Source organism: Carlito syrichta, unplaced genomic scaffold, assembly GCF_000164805.1.
Source record: "Carlito syrichta isolate Samal-C Ts95f unplaced genomic scaffold, Tarsius_syrichta-2.0.1 Scaffold311065, whole genome shotgun sequence".
Classification (NCBI taxonomy): Eukaryota; Metazoa; Chordata; class Mammalia; order Primates; family Tarsiidae; genus Carlito; species Carlito syrichta.
Window position 1 is genome coordinate 237827 of NW_007255161.1, and position 20780 is coordinate 258606.

Below are 20780 nucleotides of genomic sequence, written 5' to 3' on the forward strand. Positions count from 1 at the left end.
TCAGTTTTTGAAGTATGAATTATTTATACATTGATTAGCATGGACAGGTTTGATCACTAAGTAGAACTACTATTAGATATATAGATAGGTAGTTGCTGGTTACCATTTCATATGTTCTCTAAAGTGTCCGAGTGTCTGAATTCCTGTATTACTTTCTCTTTCTATGTCTTCAGGTCCTTTTTCTCTCAGTATATTATTCACGTCATCTCTTATCTCTTGACATTTTCTTTCTTTTAATTTTCTTTCATTTTGCTGGTTTTGAACTGTTTTAGAATCTTCCTGCAGTTCATCATGTGTCTGTGTGTCCTTTCTTTGTCTTTAAGAAGTCTTCCACATCACTAAAGAGAGTTAAAAAACTTATCTAAGGATGGGCTTAAGGCTAATGTTGAGGACTGAGGCATAAAACTCTGAAATATAAATTCATTTTCCCTGTTTTTTTTTAAATGAATGAATAATGTGATGACAGGGTACAAAATTTAGAAAATGTCTTCACTGTGTTTTGGTAAGGGTTTTTTATTCCTTACCTGAGGATTTAGAGAGAGATATCAAAAAGAAGTTTTTATCTGTCTCACATGGGATGAAAAATCAAGCTTAAAGTTCATAAAAAACTTAGTAATTCAGGAGTATGTTCAATTAATACTGCCCTCTGTTTCAGGTGGGTTGGTAAAGGAATTAGAATTTTAAAATTCTTCTAGTTGGCAAGTTTTATGATTGTCATATGACTGAATTATAGAATTTCTCATTGCTGTCTAACTTTTCAGGAAATGTAGCATGAAGGTTAAAAGCACAGACTCCCAACAGATTGTCTGGATTTAAATTACCGATTTCTCTCCATATGAGTTTTATGATCTTTGACAAGACAAAAAAAAAATTTCTCTGTGCCTCAGTTTTCTCATCTGTAAAATGGGGGTGATAATAATACATACTTTGTAGGCGTTTCTGTATTAAATGAGTTAATAGGTATAAAGCATATGGTACAGTGTCTGACACATAGTAGATATGGCATAAATATTAGATAATATTATTTCTATGTGCAATCTCAAAAAGAACTTTAAAGAATAGTGGTAAGTGAAATTAGTGGAACCTTTGCTTGGCATCCAAGATTGTGAAATTATAGTAATTTAGAAATTTAGGTATTTTTTCATATAGAAAGTTTATATGAGCAGTATTTTTAGGTGGCTACTCTAATAGGCAGAGAGATTAGAAAATAATTCTGCCTTAAATACAGTAAATCTGTTACACTTGTGGGACATAATAATAATGATACAAGGCTGTAGAAAAATGGTTTTCTCCTAGCCAAATAAATAATATTCAACTCCTATATTATCAGGATACAAAAAGCACAAAAAGTTATTCAATGTAAGTGTTTATAAACGTAAATGTTTGGAGTTTTGTACCATTGCATTTATTCCTTTAAATCATGTCGTGAGAGTCATCTCACAACTATTCAGCTGACTTCATTAATGCAGACACCTACTCTATTTAACTGTATTGGGTTAAGAAATGATGTGCCTGTTAGTTAAACACGTCCATATATTAAAAACAAGAAGACATCGTTGCTTCCTGGAGCATTAAGCTTGTTCATTGTTAAAGACAGAGACCCTCAAGTAGTTGGTATCTAGAATGGGCCTGGGCTTCTGAAATCTAGTGTTGAGATTTCTGAATTTATTATCCTTAAAAACAAGTGACATTTGTCAAGATGAAACCGCTTTACCCTTTCTTTCTTTTGATGGTTTTTGTAATAGATATTATCATGATCATAGCCTCATTCTGCCCACTACAGGATGAAGGCCATACCTAGGTGCTGCCAAACTTTGGGCCTTGCTGTCCTGGGTCATGTGAGGTCACCTTGGTTCTCCAAAGGCTGTCAGCTCATCCCTTCATGTATATTGATGGTGGCCCTTGCAGTTTCTAGCATCCAATGGTCTCTATTCTGTCGTAAGTGTAGTGCATCTTCCAACTCTTTCACACATCATAGATTGTTCTTTCTGTTCTTCCACATTGCTTGCCATATTCCTCCACTCTTATTTAGTCTCCTCTCTTCATAGATGTATGTTATCTTCAGAAGGCTTTCCTCATTCTCTTCCCCCTCACCCCCAAGCAACTTGTATCCCAAAGCAAGCTAAACTTAATTTACAAGGACGATTCTATATTTTTTCATCTTTCAGTAGTCACATATACATACATGTTTCACGTTTTAAACCATCTTGTATGGGCTCTCCTGTCTTGTTGTACCACTGCATTTTAGAACAAGTATCCATTTTTATAGCAACTGATATTTTATAGGTGGATAAGAGCTAATGGTTAAAAATTAGATTTTTTAAAATAATCTAAGCCTTAGAATCACAAGGTATTTTGCATAGACTTATCTAGATTAGCCAGTATTCTAAAGTTATTAGTAAAGTCCTAGAAGATAAATTGTTCCTTGTTTTGTCTTTTAAACTCAGTTTTGCTTATATAGATTCTCATATGGCTACTTGCTTAATCAGAAGAAGAAATATTACATGTACTAGTCATTTGGTTTCTGTAGCTATTAAAGTATTATTCATCGGGGTATCAAATAGACTTCTGAGGAGGACACCTAGATCATTCTATTCTCTCCATTGGAAGACCTGATGTTTAGCAATGACACAATAACTTAGAACTTGCAAGGATATTGTAAAATATGCATATATATAATTATTTGCCTTTATATTCTGCTATTTTGAAAACAAATTCATTTAGAAAGTAGGTTAGTATTAAGAAAATTGTTTTGCGTGTTTAGCTTTGGTATTTCTATTGGGTTACCAGGTCAGGTGAAGTTTGTGTCCATGTGCATATGATAATGTGTCATTGAGAAATGCAGAGAGATATAGCCCAGGTAAAACACTACACAACTTCCAGTATTGTATATGTACCCACATGATCCTACTTCACAGTGCATGGAAGGTGGAAGTCACCTGAGCCCTATACGTTAATATTTTAGTTAATTTGGGGACTATAAACATTCATGAGTGAGGTTTAAGTAAAATGTATAAAAGCATCATCTAAGAAATTTGAGGACTTTGCTACCAAGGACTAAGGTAGTGAATTGTTAACTATAGAAATATCTTCTATTTCCAAGTGACATATACTCTGGGAGTTAAAAAATTACTTGGTGTCTATGACTTAATTAAAACTTCTTCAATGGCTTTGCTCTCTTTAAAGTTTGGTGCTGTTGTAGCACTGAGAGAAAACAGAAACTTTAAAGCACTCTTTTCACCATAGTCATTTATATGAGAACACATACATATTCATTCTTACTAGCCAACCTGTTGTGTGTTAATAATGAGGATACTAGCAAGTAACATCTAATGAGAGTTTAGGCTGTGTAATGCTAGGCATATAATAGGAATTACCTCCTCCAGTTCTCAGAGCAGCACTCTCAAATTGTAATAGTATTGTCCTTTCTTAATGGATGAAGCATCTGAGACATAGAGACTAGTTTGGTAAAGCTAAGAGTTCATTCCACTGGACTCTAGAACGAACTTTCTTCTGCCTAGGCTGCCTAGAGTTGGTAATTAGCATCTTTCATGCATGAACTTTGAATACCCTAACATCACCTTTCCTGTTCTTTATAATAATGATCAGCCATTTCTCAAAAATAATTTTCATAAACTACCAATCTCTTCTTAACCCAACAAATGAAAAACAAGTATTTTTGGCTACTTTGAAGAAGTCAAGTTTTTCTGTCTTCAGACTTTACAGATCTATTCTTATCCAACAAATTATGCTAAAGTCGAAGTCTTTTCTCTTTAATTATCTTTAAAAAGTTGTTATAAGTAAATCTCTCTGTCTCACTGTATCTCATGGCTAAACGTGAATTGGATTGCACTTTCTTTATTTCTTCTGGAAATAGTTATAGTGGTAAAGAAGATAATCTTGACAAATCTAATTAGCTATATCACATTTCCTTTCAGTTCTTTATGCACTAGACAGTTTTATCTAGCTTTCTTTGCTTTAAGAAAGAAAGTTACTTCAGTAAAAACATTTTGGTTTTTGCCATTTATTTCTAGAAATGAATGTCTACTTGAGAATGCATGGATATTTTCTTTTTTTGTTGTTTTTGTTTTTGTTTTGAGTTGGAGTCTCACTCTGTCGCCCAGACTGGAGTGCAGTGGCCGCTCCCGGTCACCGCAGCCTCGACCTGCTGGGCTCCAGCGATCCTTCCGCCTCAGCCTTCCAAGTAGCCGGAATTACAGGCATGCGCTACCACGCCCGGCTGATTTTTTGATTTATTGTAGAGATGAGGTCTCACTGCCCAGGCGGGTCTCGAACCTATGGGCTCAGGCAATCCACTCACCTCAGCCTCCCAAAGGCGCAAGATTACAGGCTGAGCCACCGAGCTCGGCTTGCATGGATATTTTCAGTCCATCCTATTATTAAGTAGTCAAGAGATTATTTCATAAACTTTTGAAAATAAATTATTTAATATGTTGAATAATGTTAGATTAAAAAAATCATTGCAAAGATAGTATAAAGAATTTCCGTATATCCCTCACCAAGCTGTAGTATATTTTTGCTAATTCAGATTAGTTGGGAAAATTTAGTATTCCAGACAACTGATAATCTGTGTACCCTACAGGGATTCAAAGTATCCCAGTGTATTTAAAACATTCAAAGGTAAAGACATACTTTTAGCTAAATTAATCATGCTTTTCTTTATTTTTGCTGTTCTTTCGCTCCATAAAATATAGGAGACTGGACTGAATTTCTTCAACATACCATTAGATAAAGTATTTTTTAAAAAATCAGTTTGTTGCTTGACATTTCTTATACATGTGGAGAACATTTCAGTTTTAGCATGCATTGAATGAATTTCAATTTATCATGGATTTAATGACATATTTTATAAAAGTTAAAATGATTTTTTTCTTTCTAAAATCTTCTAAACATATAGGCTGCTGCTGAAAATCAAATATAGAAAACTTGCAGTGTATACTTTAGTTATGGAAGACTGTATACACTTTGTTTACCTACTGTCATATGTAAAAAATATAAAATATATTATTTCCATGATTATATTATTTTGGAAGTTAAGATTCCTGAATCAACCTAAATCAACTTTATTACTTGTTTAAAAATTTGACAAGCATAATAAGCACAGCATTTAATTTAAAGCGGAACTTCATTTTCTTTTCTGGAAGGCACATACTAATTCTGTTTAGTTAACTGAATGTCTGTGAATTCATTCTGTGAGTCTTTCTTGTTTCTACCCATGAAATCTATATTATCTAATTTGTGTGAAAAATTTTAATGCTCAATGAGATTTTTAAGAAGTAGTTAAGTGTGAGAACAACTTGGCCATTGTACAGGGCTCATTATTTATTGATAGGTGGCAGAATCAGAGCTCTGTAGAAATTACGTTACCGAAACATTTGATTTTTTTAACTACCAATTTGACTCTTGAAAGGAAAACTACAAAATACAATTTGTTTTCTTTAACAAAATAAAATATACTCATAGAAATCCCTATAGTGAGAGAGTGCTGGGAACAGTGTTCCCAAACATCATATTGTATAATGAAATAAAGTTAACTTGGCTTTGAGCATACAAGGAATTTAGACCAATGACCTTCTGTTTTCTTTGGACTCTGATGACTGGTGTTGCTATTTTTAATGTATTTTCAAATGAAATGTTCAGTCTTTAAATTTGGCATTTTTGTAGAGAAGCCAGAAGAATGGGCATTGCTTTTTTCTAGTGTGTGTGATGACACAACTGTGCTTACAGTGCTCTCCTCCTCTCTCCACCCCCTTCCCATCCTTTTCATAGACGCGCATCGGGAATTCCTTCACAGGCCTGCGTCTGGATACGTGCCAGAGGAGATCTGGAAGAAAGCTGGTAAGAATTGTTTAAAAACATGAGTTTCGTGTTCTGGCAGCTGTGTGCAGTTGTTAATGCAGTGATGTGAAGAATGACAAGAAAGGACTTTACTGCTAACAACAACAGCAAAAACAAAACAAAAAACCATGAAACAAAACATAAAACCTGATTAATATTCTTAAGCCAGGCCTGATTAGAACTTGAAATCATTTTTATTTAGTAGCATCTGCTAGTGCTGCTTTAACTGAGAGGCTGGCGATATTTTCATTATAACCGCCCCCTTTTCAGAGGCTGTAATGGTTTCAGGCTGAAACTTGGCACAGGAAGTCTTAGCTTACATGCATTTTTTTTCTTTGATAAAAAAACTGTTTTAGAAAATAAATTGTATACTTTAGTTTTTTCCTCTGCATTCTTAAAAAAAATCACATCAAATCTAGCTGACTTTTGGTACTTAATTTTTTTTTTGTTGCAATCAACTTTTAAAATTGTTCTTCTGTGCTAATTAGTATTCAGTGATCAGGATTAAATTACTTTTTAAGTTAAATGACAAAGTTGCTACACGTCTATTTTTACTTTCCACCTTCCATTAAGAGATACTGTACTCTATTTTGTAGTAGATTTAAAGCTCCTAATGACCCACTGACTTGGTATTGGTCTTAAAGAAGTTCAGATCCAGCAGAATCTCAGTGCAACACCAGCTGAGCAAAAAACCTTTGTAGAAAACAACTCAGAAGATAAAGAATAAACTTGTTTAAAGAGTTAAAGATGACATGAAAAAAATACTGTGGCTTTGAGCTGTTGTAACTCCAGCTTTAGCTGCTGTAAACGCCAAACTATTAAAATAGTTTGTCTATTTGAATTGGGAAGTGGCTACTTCTGCAAACAGTTAAATCGGTATAAGGCTGGCAACATTAATCAAATAGTCAAGGGAAATGTTTTTTAAAATTTTTTTCTACAAAAGATTTCTCTTTGGGTTTTGATTTGATTCAGCTGTTTATAGTTCTGTGCAATTTACTGACTCCGGTCAAGCATTTTTATAGATTTTATAAGAAATACCGGTTTCTGTAAGAATGATACTGAGTTTTAAAACTAATAGTATTCCAAGCTTAGTAGCTTACATTAAGAACCAGATAGCTCTCTTGCAGGTTCAATATGCAAATTAGATAGATCTATTCAACTTAAAGGTTAAAAAATACTACTCAACTATATAGTTTTACCAGATTTACAGTAATGGTCATGTGGTACTCCCTAGAGTTAAAAATGTACTAGATGCCAGATACCTGAAAAAGAGTTGCTACATTTTCCTTCTGACCATTTTTCTGCTTCTTTTTAAGCTGTCAGTGCAACTTATTCCAGTAATAAGTACAAAGAATTGTCATTTTGGACAGCAGAAGGGTGACTTTTTATGTTGAGGAGAGTCTGTTCTCTACACTTTCTTTACTTACGTGTATTTAAGTTAAATTCTTGGTAGTTCATAAAGAAAAATTGCCAGTAAGGTCTTGTGTAATCCAAATTCCTTCTGTGCTATTATCTACTCAAGTCTTTGTTTGACTGCTATTAAGTGAGAACAGATTTTTCTGAATATACTACCTTTGTTGGAAAGTCAACTTGAATAGCTATGCACAAAGTAAGTTCTGCCATAAGTGGTAAGCAATTGGAAGCAGATTCAAAACTGCACTACGTATTTCCACTTAATCAGTTTTTTTTCCTACTCGACATGTTGTAATCTATTGAATTCACAATTTTTTTTTTTTTAATTGTATGCTTTGGGGTTTCTAAGCCTAATTCTGGATGTGCTTTAGGTAGAGTCAAGAAAGAGCAATACTTTTTTATGTTGTGTTTTTGCACTCTCTAGGAAGGGTTAAATCTTATCAAGAAAATGTTTGAGTTATTTGTTAGATGTGTTTATCATCTATATTAGGTTTTTAGTCTAAAGTATGACCTGGTTGTGGTGTAGAATAAATTTGTATTCTTCTTACAGTGGTATTCCTAACCTGCTGCATAAGTGCAGTTTGAGAATTGTTTTCTATGGATAGGTGCTAAATTTTAAGGGGTATATTAAATTCCCAAAGTACAGATGACAGTTTCATTTGGAAATCTCCAATAACTTCTTATAATATTTATCTTTATAAGCTTCTGAGTAGGCATTTCTAGCGTTTGTAGTGTCAAGACACCCAACATGATGAAAACACCAAGGGCAGAATGTGACATCTGTACTCAGCTTGCTATAATTTAAAAGCTTTTTTTGAAGGATTCTGTAGGATTCTAAAATTGGCTATGGGCAATTAAAAAAAATCCTATAAAATGCTTCTTTGCAGTAAAATTATTGTACATTATCTTTGTGGCAAAAGATAAGCAAACAAAGCTTAAAGCATTTGAAAAATACAAAAGGGGCAAAACTCTCAAAATTTAATGTAATATAACCAATGCATCATTTTTCACAAAAAAAAGATGCAAAAAGTATATCCCATGGTTAAAAGTGCATCACATAGCTTTTTGCATCATCTTATTTTGAAATGATTGCAAATGTGTGGAAAAGTTGCAAAAACAGTATAAAAAATTCCTAGGAACAAGAATATTCTGTTATATAGTCTCAGTACAGTTACAAAATCAGGACATTAATACTGACACAACACTATTATTTCATCTACAGACCAGGTATAAATTTTTCATGTTGCCCCAAAATACAATATAATATCATAGCACACATTATTATTTATCTTTTTAAAAGATCAGTATATTATTTATTTTTTAAGATGAAACTTACATAAAATAAATATGTTTTAAAGTGAGCAATTTGGTGATATTTAATACATTCATGATGTTAACATGTATTTTTAATATTAGAAATCCTAACAAATGTTCAAGGCCTCATCAATTTTTCCCTTAAAAGTATTATTTTTAAAAGCAAAAATAGCAAGCACACTCATAAGTTACAAAGGGTCTTTATGAAACTGGAAAAAATCTAACAAAGATGGTTTTAAAATTGTAACTGAATATTTTCTTCAGTATATTTCTTTTTATACCATCAGAGAATGTTTGCAGTTGGTAATAAATATTCAAGCACCTTGCAAATGTCCTACCAATTCTCTTTGCTGATCTGTATATGCCTGTGGGATTAGAATAGGAATGCATAATTTAAATATAAATTGCCTGATTTGCATATACAATTAGTCAAGCTACAGCTTTGATCGTAAGCAAAAATTATTGTCCTGTATTACCACTTAGATAGAATTTTAATTCACCTTGAATATTCAAACTAAATTAGACCCTGGCTGTATAGTTAGAAGGGCAGTACTTCCCTGGTGCCCCAAGTCGTTTATGATAGGGTAATAAAGGCATCTTTTCACCTCCTGGTAAAGAAAGTGCTATAATCTCTGTCTGCAATACTCTGATTCTATCCAGGTTTTAAACACATATCTTAAAGTAGCTCACAAAGGCTTAGCATATTTTACTTAATATTTCCAGTCTGGATCTTTTCCTTATATTTTAGTTTATAAAACTTAGTAGACAGTAATTGCATGTGAATATACATGGAAATAGTACCACAAAAATGACAGAAGCCTCAAAAGTCCTGACAGTTAATTATTAGTAGAGAGCTTCTGATGATCCTCAAGTCATGGACTGTAGTAGATGTGTGAAATAAACCATAGAAATTTAAGAAACCATAGGAAAACTTGCATAGTTTACATTTTTAATCTACAGTAAAACATTTTTATTAGGAATCTATGTTTTTAATTAAACGGAACATTTAATTAAGGTGTTTTTTAAGTGGGTGAAACAATTAAGTGCAAACACTCGAATGAAACATGTCATAATTAGTTTTAATAGAGTGTTAATTGGTACTAGGTTTGCCAAGTTAATAATTACTGCTTATTAAATTTTCAATTAATCATTGTCATTTTGCTTTGAATAAAGATGAAAATTAGATAAACTAATTTAGGGGGAGGATATTTTCCCTTGTTAATTAGAACAGTTAATTTTTTTAAATGGAAATTACTTGTTTTAGTTGTCAGTCTTATGGTGTACATTAGTTGAATCTTTGCATCCTGTCCTTAGTCAAAAGTATAGAGCTTATTTGACACCTTGCAGGTTTGTAGTAAGGTCTGATTTTTTTGGCATGCGATATGTTCAGTTTATTTGTCTAGTGCAACAGTTGGTTATGCAAAATCATTGTATATATTTGGTGAAGTAGGTGGATGACAGCTTAAAATATAGTAATGTGAAGATGATTTTTAAAAAATCTTTGTCATTTAATCTTGTCATTTAATTATGTCTATATTACTCAGAAAATGACTTAAACAAAAGTAAAACTGGATCACCTGTTGCATCATTGATTTCCATTAAAAGATCTATATTAATTGCCATCTGAGCTACCTTTTCACTATGGTGTTGTATTTTTTACAAGCAAAATAATTGTTTGCATTTATATGTGTCTATGTAAAACTTACCTCTTTGTGTGTTATTCTTTTCTAAATGCTTTGTCCATGAACTTTCTATATTCATGTTAACTTACAGCATTGTGGAAAACTAACTTCTTTATGTGTCTGAATTATTCAGGCAGGATTCTTGCAAGTGTTCTTATCCTTTAACTACTTAGTCTGGTCTCAGAATAATTTCTGGAGGCATAGGTTTGGTAAAAAAACAATATAGTAATGTATTAGGCATTTCAAAAATATCCCCAGAAGTGCAAGTTAAAGAAAAATTCTTACCCTTTGTTTCCTTAAATGACTTTCAAAGATCTGCTAGATTTTTAGACCGCTAGGACTGACCAGTAATGTGGATGAGAGTTATGCCTGTTCTGTAGTGTTCTTTAAAAAGTAATCAGTGCAGCATGACTCATGCCTGTAATCTCGGCTACTGGGGAGGCTGAGGCAGGAGGATCCCAAGGGTGTGAGACCAGCCTGGGCAACAGAGTGAGACCCCCGACTCATAAATTAAAAAAAAAATACTAATCAGTATCCAAGGTCCTGAGCTAATCGAGTTATTTTGTTTGGCAATGCCTTACTGGCACACAGAGGAGGCTGTCAATGAAGTGAAGCGCCAGGCAATGACTGAGCTGCAGAAGGCTGTTTCTGAGGCAGAGCGGAAAGCCCACGACATGATCACGACAGAGCGAGCCAAGATGGAGCGCACTGTGGCTGAGGCTAAGCGGCAGGCCGCAGAGGACGCACTTGCAGTTATCAATCAGCAGGAAGACTCAAGTGAGGTGAGCTCCCAAGTGAAAATGATACTTTTTGTTATTTAGAGTGCACATATTTTATTCCAGGAGATCACTTAGGGCAAATGTTTGGAGGAAAAAAATTAGAACAGTTTGGGGAAAGTCAAGGTACTTGTGGAATTGACGAAGAGCTGATCAAATGTGTTTCTTTATTAAAGACCTAAAAAAACAAAACAAAACAAAACAAAAACTCTTCCTTACTGAAAAAGGTTTGAAATATGCTTGTTTAATAATGTACAGGATAAGTAAAATTCTTCTTGCTACCCAGCATTATTTAGAGACTCCAAACTTGGCTGTGTGTGTGTGTTAGCATATGTGTTTGCCTTCCTTCTAATAAGAGGGATTTAATAGAGGTACACTGTGTAAGCTGGGGTCTCCATAGGCATATTGCGTGCTTGGGATTGAGTTCGGTTCCTTAGCTATTGGTTCTAAAGTCCAGTGTTAAAACAATGTTTGCATCAACTAAATATTTATAAGAGATCTTGTATACAGTTTGTATTTTCACATTATTTGTGATAGCCAGTATGAAGGTCATTTCATAGCATAACACTTCTGCCAGAGGTAGCATTATTAGTATTATTCCAGTATAATAACTTCCACATACACATACACATTCCAGGTAACCTAAATGGCTCAAAGATCTGGGATGTAACCAAAACTCAATATCTAACAGAATGATTTTTAAAACGTAGCCTGAAAAATATCAGAGCAAAAAAAGTAGTGCTCCACTTTAATTAATATAGCATCACAGTCCTCGACCCCAAAGTAACTTTAGATAAAGGACTACAATGGGCTAGTCTCACCAAGCTGAACTCACAGAGTCATGGACTGATAAATTAACAGTCTACCACAATACATATCTATAATTTGTGAGGGAGAGCAAGTATCTAATTTGTACCAGGCTTTTCTATAGATGAAAGACCTTGCAGGAATCACTCGATGCCCAGAGTTTCTATTTAATGTGTAGCAGATGAATAACAAGGGGACAAAAGGAATTGATTTCCAACATTTGAAAGTTTCTCCGGAAAAGAGGGACAAAGGAAAGTTTACCTACCCTTTAACTGTTGAGTTTTCCATTGTTGAATTAAATCTGACATAAATTCAGTTTTATTGGCATCTTGTGGCTAAAATGTATAAGGATTTTGTTTTGTGTTTTTCATTTATTTAAATTAGTATCTTTGAAGGAGAACTGTCCTGCCCTATTCAAGTGAATAGTATTGTGAAGCGTACTTTTTGTCATCTATTAAGATAGTATCACTGTCCCATGAACACTTTAGGGCTGTTAGGCATGTTAAGAGTATTATGTAGGTCATTAAATTCTAAAGTCAAACATCTAGGAAGGAATTGTCAATTAAGTTTTTGTATTCAGGCAATAACACGCTGTATTCCTTAAGTGTTTATAAGCTTTATGTCTTTATTTCTAAAACCTATGTAGAACAAAATATATGATCTCGTCACCAATATTTAGCATTATAAAAATACTGTATCAAACAGTATCTCTGATGAGTAGTACATATGATCAAATAACCAATATAAAAATAATCTTTTGTAGTAATTATTTTCCTGTCTTTCTTTTATAGATTTCTTGGGGGAAGTAATCTTTAATATAGCATTACCCTTATCTTTGGGTGAAAATCTTTCTCAAGAATTTTAAAACAGACTGGTAGGGGAAAGGGTTTGGAATTCAGAGGGCAAAATTTAATTCCTGGCTCTAGCTCTTATAATTCTGTGATCTTTCAGAAAACCACTGAACCTCTAAGAGCTTAGATCTTATCATAATGTGAAGGAAGATGAGTGAAAGTGTCTCATGTAGTGGCTAGAACTCTGAAACATGATCATTTGAGCATGTGATAGGTAAGGACACTCACCTGACAAAAGTTACATAGTTAAGAAATTTCTGGCAGTCTAAACTGGAACACACAGCATGCATTAGTCCCTACGTTTATTTATAGCAATGAAATAAGGATCTCTTCATAAAGATCATTAAGGCAATTTTTGGATGCAGTTAAAGGCAACTTAGGACTGGTGTCTTGCTTTTCTTTATGTTAAACTACAAGCTACGTTTTAGACTCAAGAGGAGTCATTACTGAAAGGATTAAACTTATTTTCTTCCAAAGTAATATAGACAATTTCTTAGGAATAGAAGAGAGAAAGTTGGAAGAAGATTTATCTGAATAAAGCTGAGACTCCTCTGGACCTGTGCGTCGTCTGCACAAACATACTGGAAAAGTGGTTTGACCACTTTTCTTTGACTCGACAAAGAAGCAAAGGGTTAACTCATTAACCAACTCAGATTTAATGACCTTCATTCCCAAGGAATGACAGTATCTAAGAACAATCCAGGTGCCCAGTGGTGAGTTCATTTCACCCATACCTTTTGCCCAGTTGCTGACTAGAATTTGTAGGTAAATACTTTTTTCCTCCTCAAAGTGAAGGAACAACTTTGAAGCCAACATATTGTTTGTCTTCACCTTGCTCTTTCCTCACACTTCGAAATGTGTACCCTTTAACAGAAACAGTCTGATAACAGTCACCTCAGCAGGGATGCTCACAGCTCACCTCAAATCTACAAAACTCCCTACCCCAGCCCTGCCAAGCCAGAGCCTGAACAGATCCCACTTCCTTGGCCAGGATAGAGCTCCCTATTTAACCTTCACCATTCTAGGTCCCCAGAATGGAGAATCTTTTAGGTCAAGGCAGTGTTTGCCCAGAAGATTCTTAAGGGCTTCTCAGAATTGTCCTGTTTTTCTAGTCAGGAGATTTCTCTAATATTAAAATCATTTGCCCCCGATTAAGGCCCGCTTAGCATTGTGCTTTAGATATTAACTGTTCTGTGTTTTCTTAGAAAAAAGAAAGTTCTTATTTCTTAGAAGTAAGAGATATGGCCATTTCAGCAATTAAGTGGGGAAAAAAAGATATATTCTCCTTAAATGTAAGAGCTATTGATTTTAAAACCATATTTGGAAGCTATTGGACTTTTTAAAAAATATCATGTTTGTGACCTGTCAGGGTCATTTGTTATTTGATACATACGATTCTGAATTACTTACATCTATTTATTCATTTATGTTTTCAACAACAAATTGTTGAGCATCTATTCTGTATCAGGGACATACCGGCACTGAGGGTGCTGCATTCCTGCTTCGCATTGATTGCAATTTCCTGAAGGAGTCAAACAACTACATTGTAAGAATCTAATAAAGTTCAGTGTGAAGGCTTCTGGAAGGAAGTTTTGCTTATCTGATACATAAGGATGATCAGGAACTGATCAGCAGCTGCCCTCCACCTTTCCATCCCCTTTGCCTTATCACCGCTTAGTCAGGAAGTGGTATCTTCATGCAGGGAAGATAGGAAAGGGAAGCTTTACCAGACTTTGAAAGCAGGAGGGCTCTGTGGTTGATGAGCATTCTGGATGGATCACTCAGTCTACATTGTGGTGAGGGATTAGAGGAACCAGAAGGGAGGGACCAATCTGTTTCAGGAGTGAAATGAGGGGAAGATGGTTAGACAAGGATGTTTAGTAGTGGTGCGAGGGTAGAGAACAGTGGATGTGTTGGTTTGGATACTCATGAGATAAAATACGCAAGACGTGATGATTCATTAGCTGTCAGGAAAAAGAGGAAGTTGTGGTTTTTCAGTGGGCATATAGAATTTGGAATAATCCCATCAGGCGATCTTACTTGAACCACCTTCAATAACTTGCTGACTTTGCCCAAGGTATGTTATGGGGGAGAGGGGGGTTGAGCAGGGAGGTGGGCGCAGGGGAAAGTAATCTTTACTCCTTGTTTGTGCATAAACAACACTAGTGAAAATAGAGGCTCAAATTAATTATTAAATCCAGATAAACAGATAAATCTCTGTTAACTGAAAAGAGTAAATAGAGCACTGAGGTTCATTTATGTTCATCCTGTCTAATCTGCAAAACCGGAAGAGTACACTGTAAGGTGGGGTGCAGGGTGACCATACATCCCACTTTGAGTGGGACAGTCCCAGTTTCCACCCGTGGTTCCCATATAATTGTTGAGAGTGCTCCCTTCCACTCTCAAGTGTCCTGGCTTGGATGATAGGTTCTATAGTCACATCACTTAAAGACCATGCTCAGCTGATTAGATGGTCATCTTTTGCTCAGAGGTAGATAAGTGTGGCAGAAAGAATCTAAAAGGAGGACCCAGAAGACTTGAATTCTGGGCCAGCCCAGTCACTATCTCAAAGGTTCTTGAGTGATACATTTTATTTTGTCTGTCTCCATTTCTTCTTAAGGAATGGGATGTTATTTACTTACCTTACAGAATGTCTAAAAGATTTTGTTTACATCAAAATTTTAATTTAGAGTGTTTTGAGAGCTCTAATACAAGGCATTATTATCTGCTCATATTTTCCACAGTTTTTATATCACAATATGTGCTAAACTGTTCTGATAGAAACAGTTTTCTTTCCCCCTTTCTGTTTCATTATTTGAAGTTACCTCTTATTGTAGACAACTACCCATCTCTTACCTAGATCATATATAATATGTATAATCCAAGTTTATAACTATGTAGATAGATACTCAAATTATTACTCTCTCTCTCCCTTTCATAGAAGGAATCTGGGCTTCAGAATCGAGGCCAGAATTCTAGTCCTACCTTGGCTCTTTATGTGTTTCCTCTGAGCTTTTTGTGTTAACTCCAGGTATCTGTGAATTCTTCTTTCTATAATTTGTGGATTTTTTACATGTGTAAAACAGAGCTAGTAATGGCCATTCTGCTTAGAAAATCCCATGGTTCTGAAAGACTGGCAGTAAAGAATAGAAATGTTTTGGAAGGGAGAGAGAAGAGTTAAAGACATTTAATTGGGAAGACCAACAGGAAGAAGGCGTGGAGGCAGGAATGAAGAATACATGGGTATTATTTATGGGGGACTTATAATTTATCATCCAAACTGGCATGTTGTTTGAAGCAAATCAGTGTGCTCTTGCAGGGACGGACCAGTCCTGTAAATCAGGCAGTCCCAGGCACACAGGAACCCATGGTCAGCAGAGTTATTGGGGATCACTTGAAGTCTGTTTTGCCTCATATGAAATAATAAGACTCACAGTATTTAACCCTGCACCAAGTGTGGTATAGAGTGATTTCTATACTTCAGCTCATTTATTTGTTACATCAGCCTGACAGAGTAAATAGTGTTATTTTTCTCATTTTGCAGATAAGGAAACTGGAATCTTGGAAAGGTTAGTGCCCTTGCTTGGTGTCTAATAGTGTGAACTGGTCCTCAGTCCAGGTTACCTGGCTCTCAGACTACATTCTTAAGTGGGATTTTTTTTTTTTCCTGATTGTGTACTAGTCTATCTATTTCTTCATCAGACGTGCTTCAGACTATTTCTACCTAGTTCTCAAACTTTACTCCTTGGATTTATAGACTAATCATTGTTATTACTAACAGTGAGAATGACACTGGACTTGATACCTAAGCAATATGATGCTTTCTGTACTTTTTCTTTTTACAGTGTGTTAAACATTTCGTCCAGAATGTAATGCCAGCATTAATTAGCATAAATCAAAAATTCACTGAATCAGCTCAGCTTAAGCTGTTTTATTTTTTCCATGTTCACTTCTATTTCCCATCTATGTATACAAAGTTTTTTTCCCAATGAACACTGTCAGATTGTGGCTATTTCCAAAGAAACTTCTACAGCTCTTCTTTGAGATCCATAACTTGTGCTACCTTAGGTGACTGAGGCAAGTAACTGGAAGTCAATATTGAAACAGATACTTGAACTGTTCTGATAGTTTTGATTTTCAGATCATCAAAGAGGCCAGCCGTTTGGTTCCATAGATGTTCATGATGTAGTAGACAGAGCACTGGGCTTGGAATAACCTTGAATTTCTTGCCTCTTAGAGCTTTGGTCTCCTCATGTGCAAAATTGGGATGATGTTTACAGACCCACTTTGTAATGTGACAGAGAGGTGCAAATTAGATGAGTGGAAATATTTTATTTAAAAAATTTACTTTATAAATGAGTACTGTGTCTAGTAAGAAAGAGAAAGAGAAGGAAAAACCAGTTAACCAATGATTCTAACAGGAAGGGCAGCAAGGGAATTAGAGTGGTACGTATGAGAGCTTGGAAAGAAAGAGAGACTTCAGAAGAAAAGTCTGTAGGATTGGCTCTGAGTGTTTGCAGGAGCTAAAGAAAGAGAAGTTTGCAATAACATGACAAAGCCTTGTGCTGAGTGTTGCCAATGATTAAAATGAACCACACCCAAGTTGGGTTTAGGGTATACTAACCTAGAGGAGCATCCTGGTGGAGGTACATAAAGAACAGGCAGTTGAAAGAGCAGGTTGCTCAAGAAAGAGATGAGCCAGGAGAAACAGATTTGAGTCAATTGCTTTTGGCTGATAGGAGATCTCACCAGGGCGAGCATGGGGAGGAAAGAATATTTATTTTCTTTATGCCAATGTTTCTGCGCTCCCTCTCCCCAGCCAAATATTTAGAAGAAAATGAACAAATTGAAGAGGGAGATGTAGCATAAGAAAGTGAATTTTAGAAGTATCAAGGAACCCAAAACGAGAGGAAATTTCAACAAGGGGTGTTTAAAAAGGAGGAGTGGGGAAATGGTCAGCAGTGGTAAATCTTCAGAAAGTCTGTGGGCTTTGAGGTTAGAGAAGAAATACTTAATCACTAATGAAATGTAAGGGGAATTAAGTGAATATTATTTCCTGGTAGCTGTCAGTGCCTGTGAGTGAAAGCACTTAATTTGGATGGGACCATGAACTTTCCAATTCTAAAGTGTGTGAGGTACTGGGTCTGGAGCAAGAATTGTATATCCTCTCACTTTCTTCCAGCTGGTTCCAAAAGGAGGAGGTGGTGTTTTAGTACCTGTCATTTGCTCAGGACCTACTGAACATCAGGCACTGTATTTAGCACTGGCACAATCCTGAATAATCCTGCAGTTATTATTCCTGCTTTGTAGGTTCTATTGCTCCAAGAGGATATGTAACTTGCCTGTAGTTCTAAAGCTGCTAAGTGATGAAGTTGGAAATGAAATGCAGTTGGTCTGACTCTGAAGCTTGTGTCATTTCCATTACACACTATGACACCATGTCTTTGGTGCTTCCAATTTCTTGGCCCAACTGCTGTCTACTTTCAAAGGCTAAGTACATTTCTAACCTGTTCCTGCCACAACAGGATCTAAGAAAAGACCTGAAATTGACAAAGTATGGCATTTTGGAAAGAGTATTTGATTTGCAGCCCAAACATCTGGGTCAATTAAAACTTGGCTATGTAATTTTATATCTTTGTGACTCTGGGCAAGTCTTTTACTGAAGTGGTTATTTATTTTGGGGGCCTCAGTTTCCTAAGCTGCAAAATGTGTGTAAAAGTGGTTTTAAATTGTCAAGTGCAATGTAAGTAGAAGATGTTGTAATCTTTGTGATTTTAAGTTAATGTGCTGCCTTCTGTAGAGTCCTCTACATTTTATTTTAGTTATAATCGTTCTACTTAAATTTATTAAGCATCAGTTGTATGCAGGGATTTTTGGGGAAACTTAAAAGAATTCAGGAGAAGGATTTTTGTCTCTCAGAAAAATAATTTTGACAGTAAGACTCAGAAGGGTTATATATTTACTGGTGGAACAGAAAGACCATCCTTTGTTTATCTAAAACAAGATAAAAACATATTGCATAATGATCAGGTTAAAAAATATAAAATATAAAATAATTTTTTTCTTAGGGACAAAACGAATTGCTGATATGAAGTCAAATGTCAAAAATCTTTAATATGCAGTTTTGTCATCTAACAGGAAGGGCAGTGAGGGAGGGAATTAGAGTGGTAATTATGACAGATTAGAAAGGAAAGAAGAGATACCACAGAAGGAAGGTCTGTGGGATTTGGTGCTGAGTGGTTGCAGGGGCTAAAGGAAGTGAAGTTTGCAACTTCTCAGTTGGCTTCAATCCGTCATGTCTGTTTCCATATATAATCTTTATTTAGCATATTCACCAAAGGGAGGTTTGTGTTCAACCTGAATCTTCATCTAAGTCACAGTCTAATTTTGGTCAGTTGACCTGTTTTCATTTTTCAGATAGGGAGGAAAATATTCTTTATGTCAAAAAGGGAATCATATGATCACAAGGAAGGAAAGACTGTAAAGTGTCATGAGCTTTGGGAATGAAATTTGCTGTGAAATGGGTATTAGTGAGCTTTCTCCACTATTGTGATGATTTCTGTTACTCACATCACTCCTGAGAGGCCTGAAAGAGGGAAAGCTCAGTTATGTAAAAAACAAAAACAAAAACCCCAAAACAAATAAATAAAACAACTACCAAAAAATACAAAAAATACTAGCTCGAATATAAAAAGCACAAATTGAAAAATGTAAAATTAGATTAAGCCACTGACTACCTTTATCCCTGTCCTTATTAATATGCCCCTGGGTGTTAGACACAACTTGCCATTTCTACCTTTGTGAACAACAGAGAACTGAGAAACTTAAAATGATCCAAATTGGAGTATTCACAAGATCTGCCCCTTCTACTGTTCTGGCATTGACATATCAGTCAGTCCCTTGCAAGAATGGATTGACCAACAGGAAATTCAGTAGAGCTGTCCAAGGGAAATGTAGTAATAAAATTGCTTTTTCAATTTTTTAATGAGCGTTTAAAAAGGAGTATGCACTTTGGAGACTGTTAGTTGGACACTCGGTAAAATTCCCAACACATTCGTTGCAATGCAGTGTCAAGAGAAATATTTTTTTTTCCTACCTGATTATTTAAATTGCTTTTTGTTGTAGTTGAAGGATGTTTTTCTTGTCCCACTGGTGGGTGGTAAATGAATAGAATCAAACAACTTCAAAATGAAACTAGAGGTACCACTAGTCAGACCCTCAAATCCTGGATCAGAAACAGGTAATACAAGGCAAGAAGGCTCAATTCCCAGCAGCTTCATGATCCAAAACATCTGTTTCTATATTTGGCACAATTTCACTTTTTTATTTGTAAAATTGTTCCCATCTTTGAAAACACTTTAAAAAATAAAGAAGTCCCCACTCTGTCTCCTCTTTCCACTTCCCAACACATGCATTTGTAATTACCTGGTTTAGTCTGTGTGTTTAATCAATTTAAATTGAGACTGTTGCATACATCTGATTTCAATCTAAAGGAGCCATTGAGTATTGGACAGTTACCACCCTCGTGTCTGCCAAATCGTGCCTCTGCCAAAAAGCAGATAGGACTCACACCAGGGTATTTCCTAAAGAAGCCACTTGACTCAGATTAGATGTTTAATTTCCTTAAAATATTGTTTTGGATTTGAGTCTCTGTTCTGTAATTGGGATATTCTGATGTAATTTAGGAATATCGCTTATTTGCTGAGTTTGTTCCAGGATCCAGCTGGCATTATTCTAAAAGCCTGAGCCTCAAGGAAGTAAACTTTACTCTGAACACTGAGTGTCATACCTCACTGCTTTGAAGACTGGGCCAGGCCCACATTTGTTCATGTCTTTGTGGAGCCATTGTATATGTGAGGCAGCTGAATTTATTTCAAGAGAGAAGGGGTTCTCATTATGATAACAAAGCCTCTGATCAGAGGGTCACATCTTTTGAGGTCTTTTCATAAATTAATTGAAGGAAGAAAAAAATTACTTTTTCCTAGCAGTGATTATGCATTTTAATATTATTTTAACTTATGACATTGACCTGTATCAATCACGTTTCTAGATATCCAGGTATGTTCACCTAAACCTAA

General features: G+C 35.2%; 1 protein-coding gene across 4 annotated transcripts in view; it reads left to right on the forward strand.

Annotated features, from left to right (window-relative positions):
* The window catches only part of RUNX1T1 (RUNX1 translocation partner 1), a 140293-nt gene that overhangs the window by 113651 nt on the left and 5862 nt on the right, over positions 1-20780 (forward strand). For all 4 annotated transcript variants that reach the window (XM_008068495.2, XM_021717784.1, XM_021717785.1 and 1 more), the window contains 2 exons: positions 5791-5859; positions 10860-11050. In XM_008068495.2, the coding sequence (XP_008066686.1) occupies positions 5791-5859; positions 10860-11050 (260 nt within the window). The remainder of the gene's footprint in view (positions 1-5790; positions 5860-10859; positions 11051-20780) is intronic.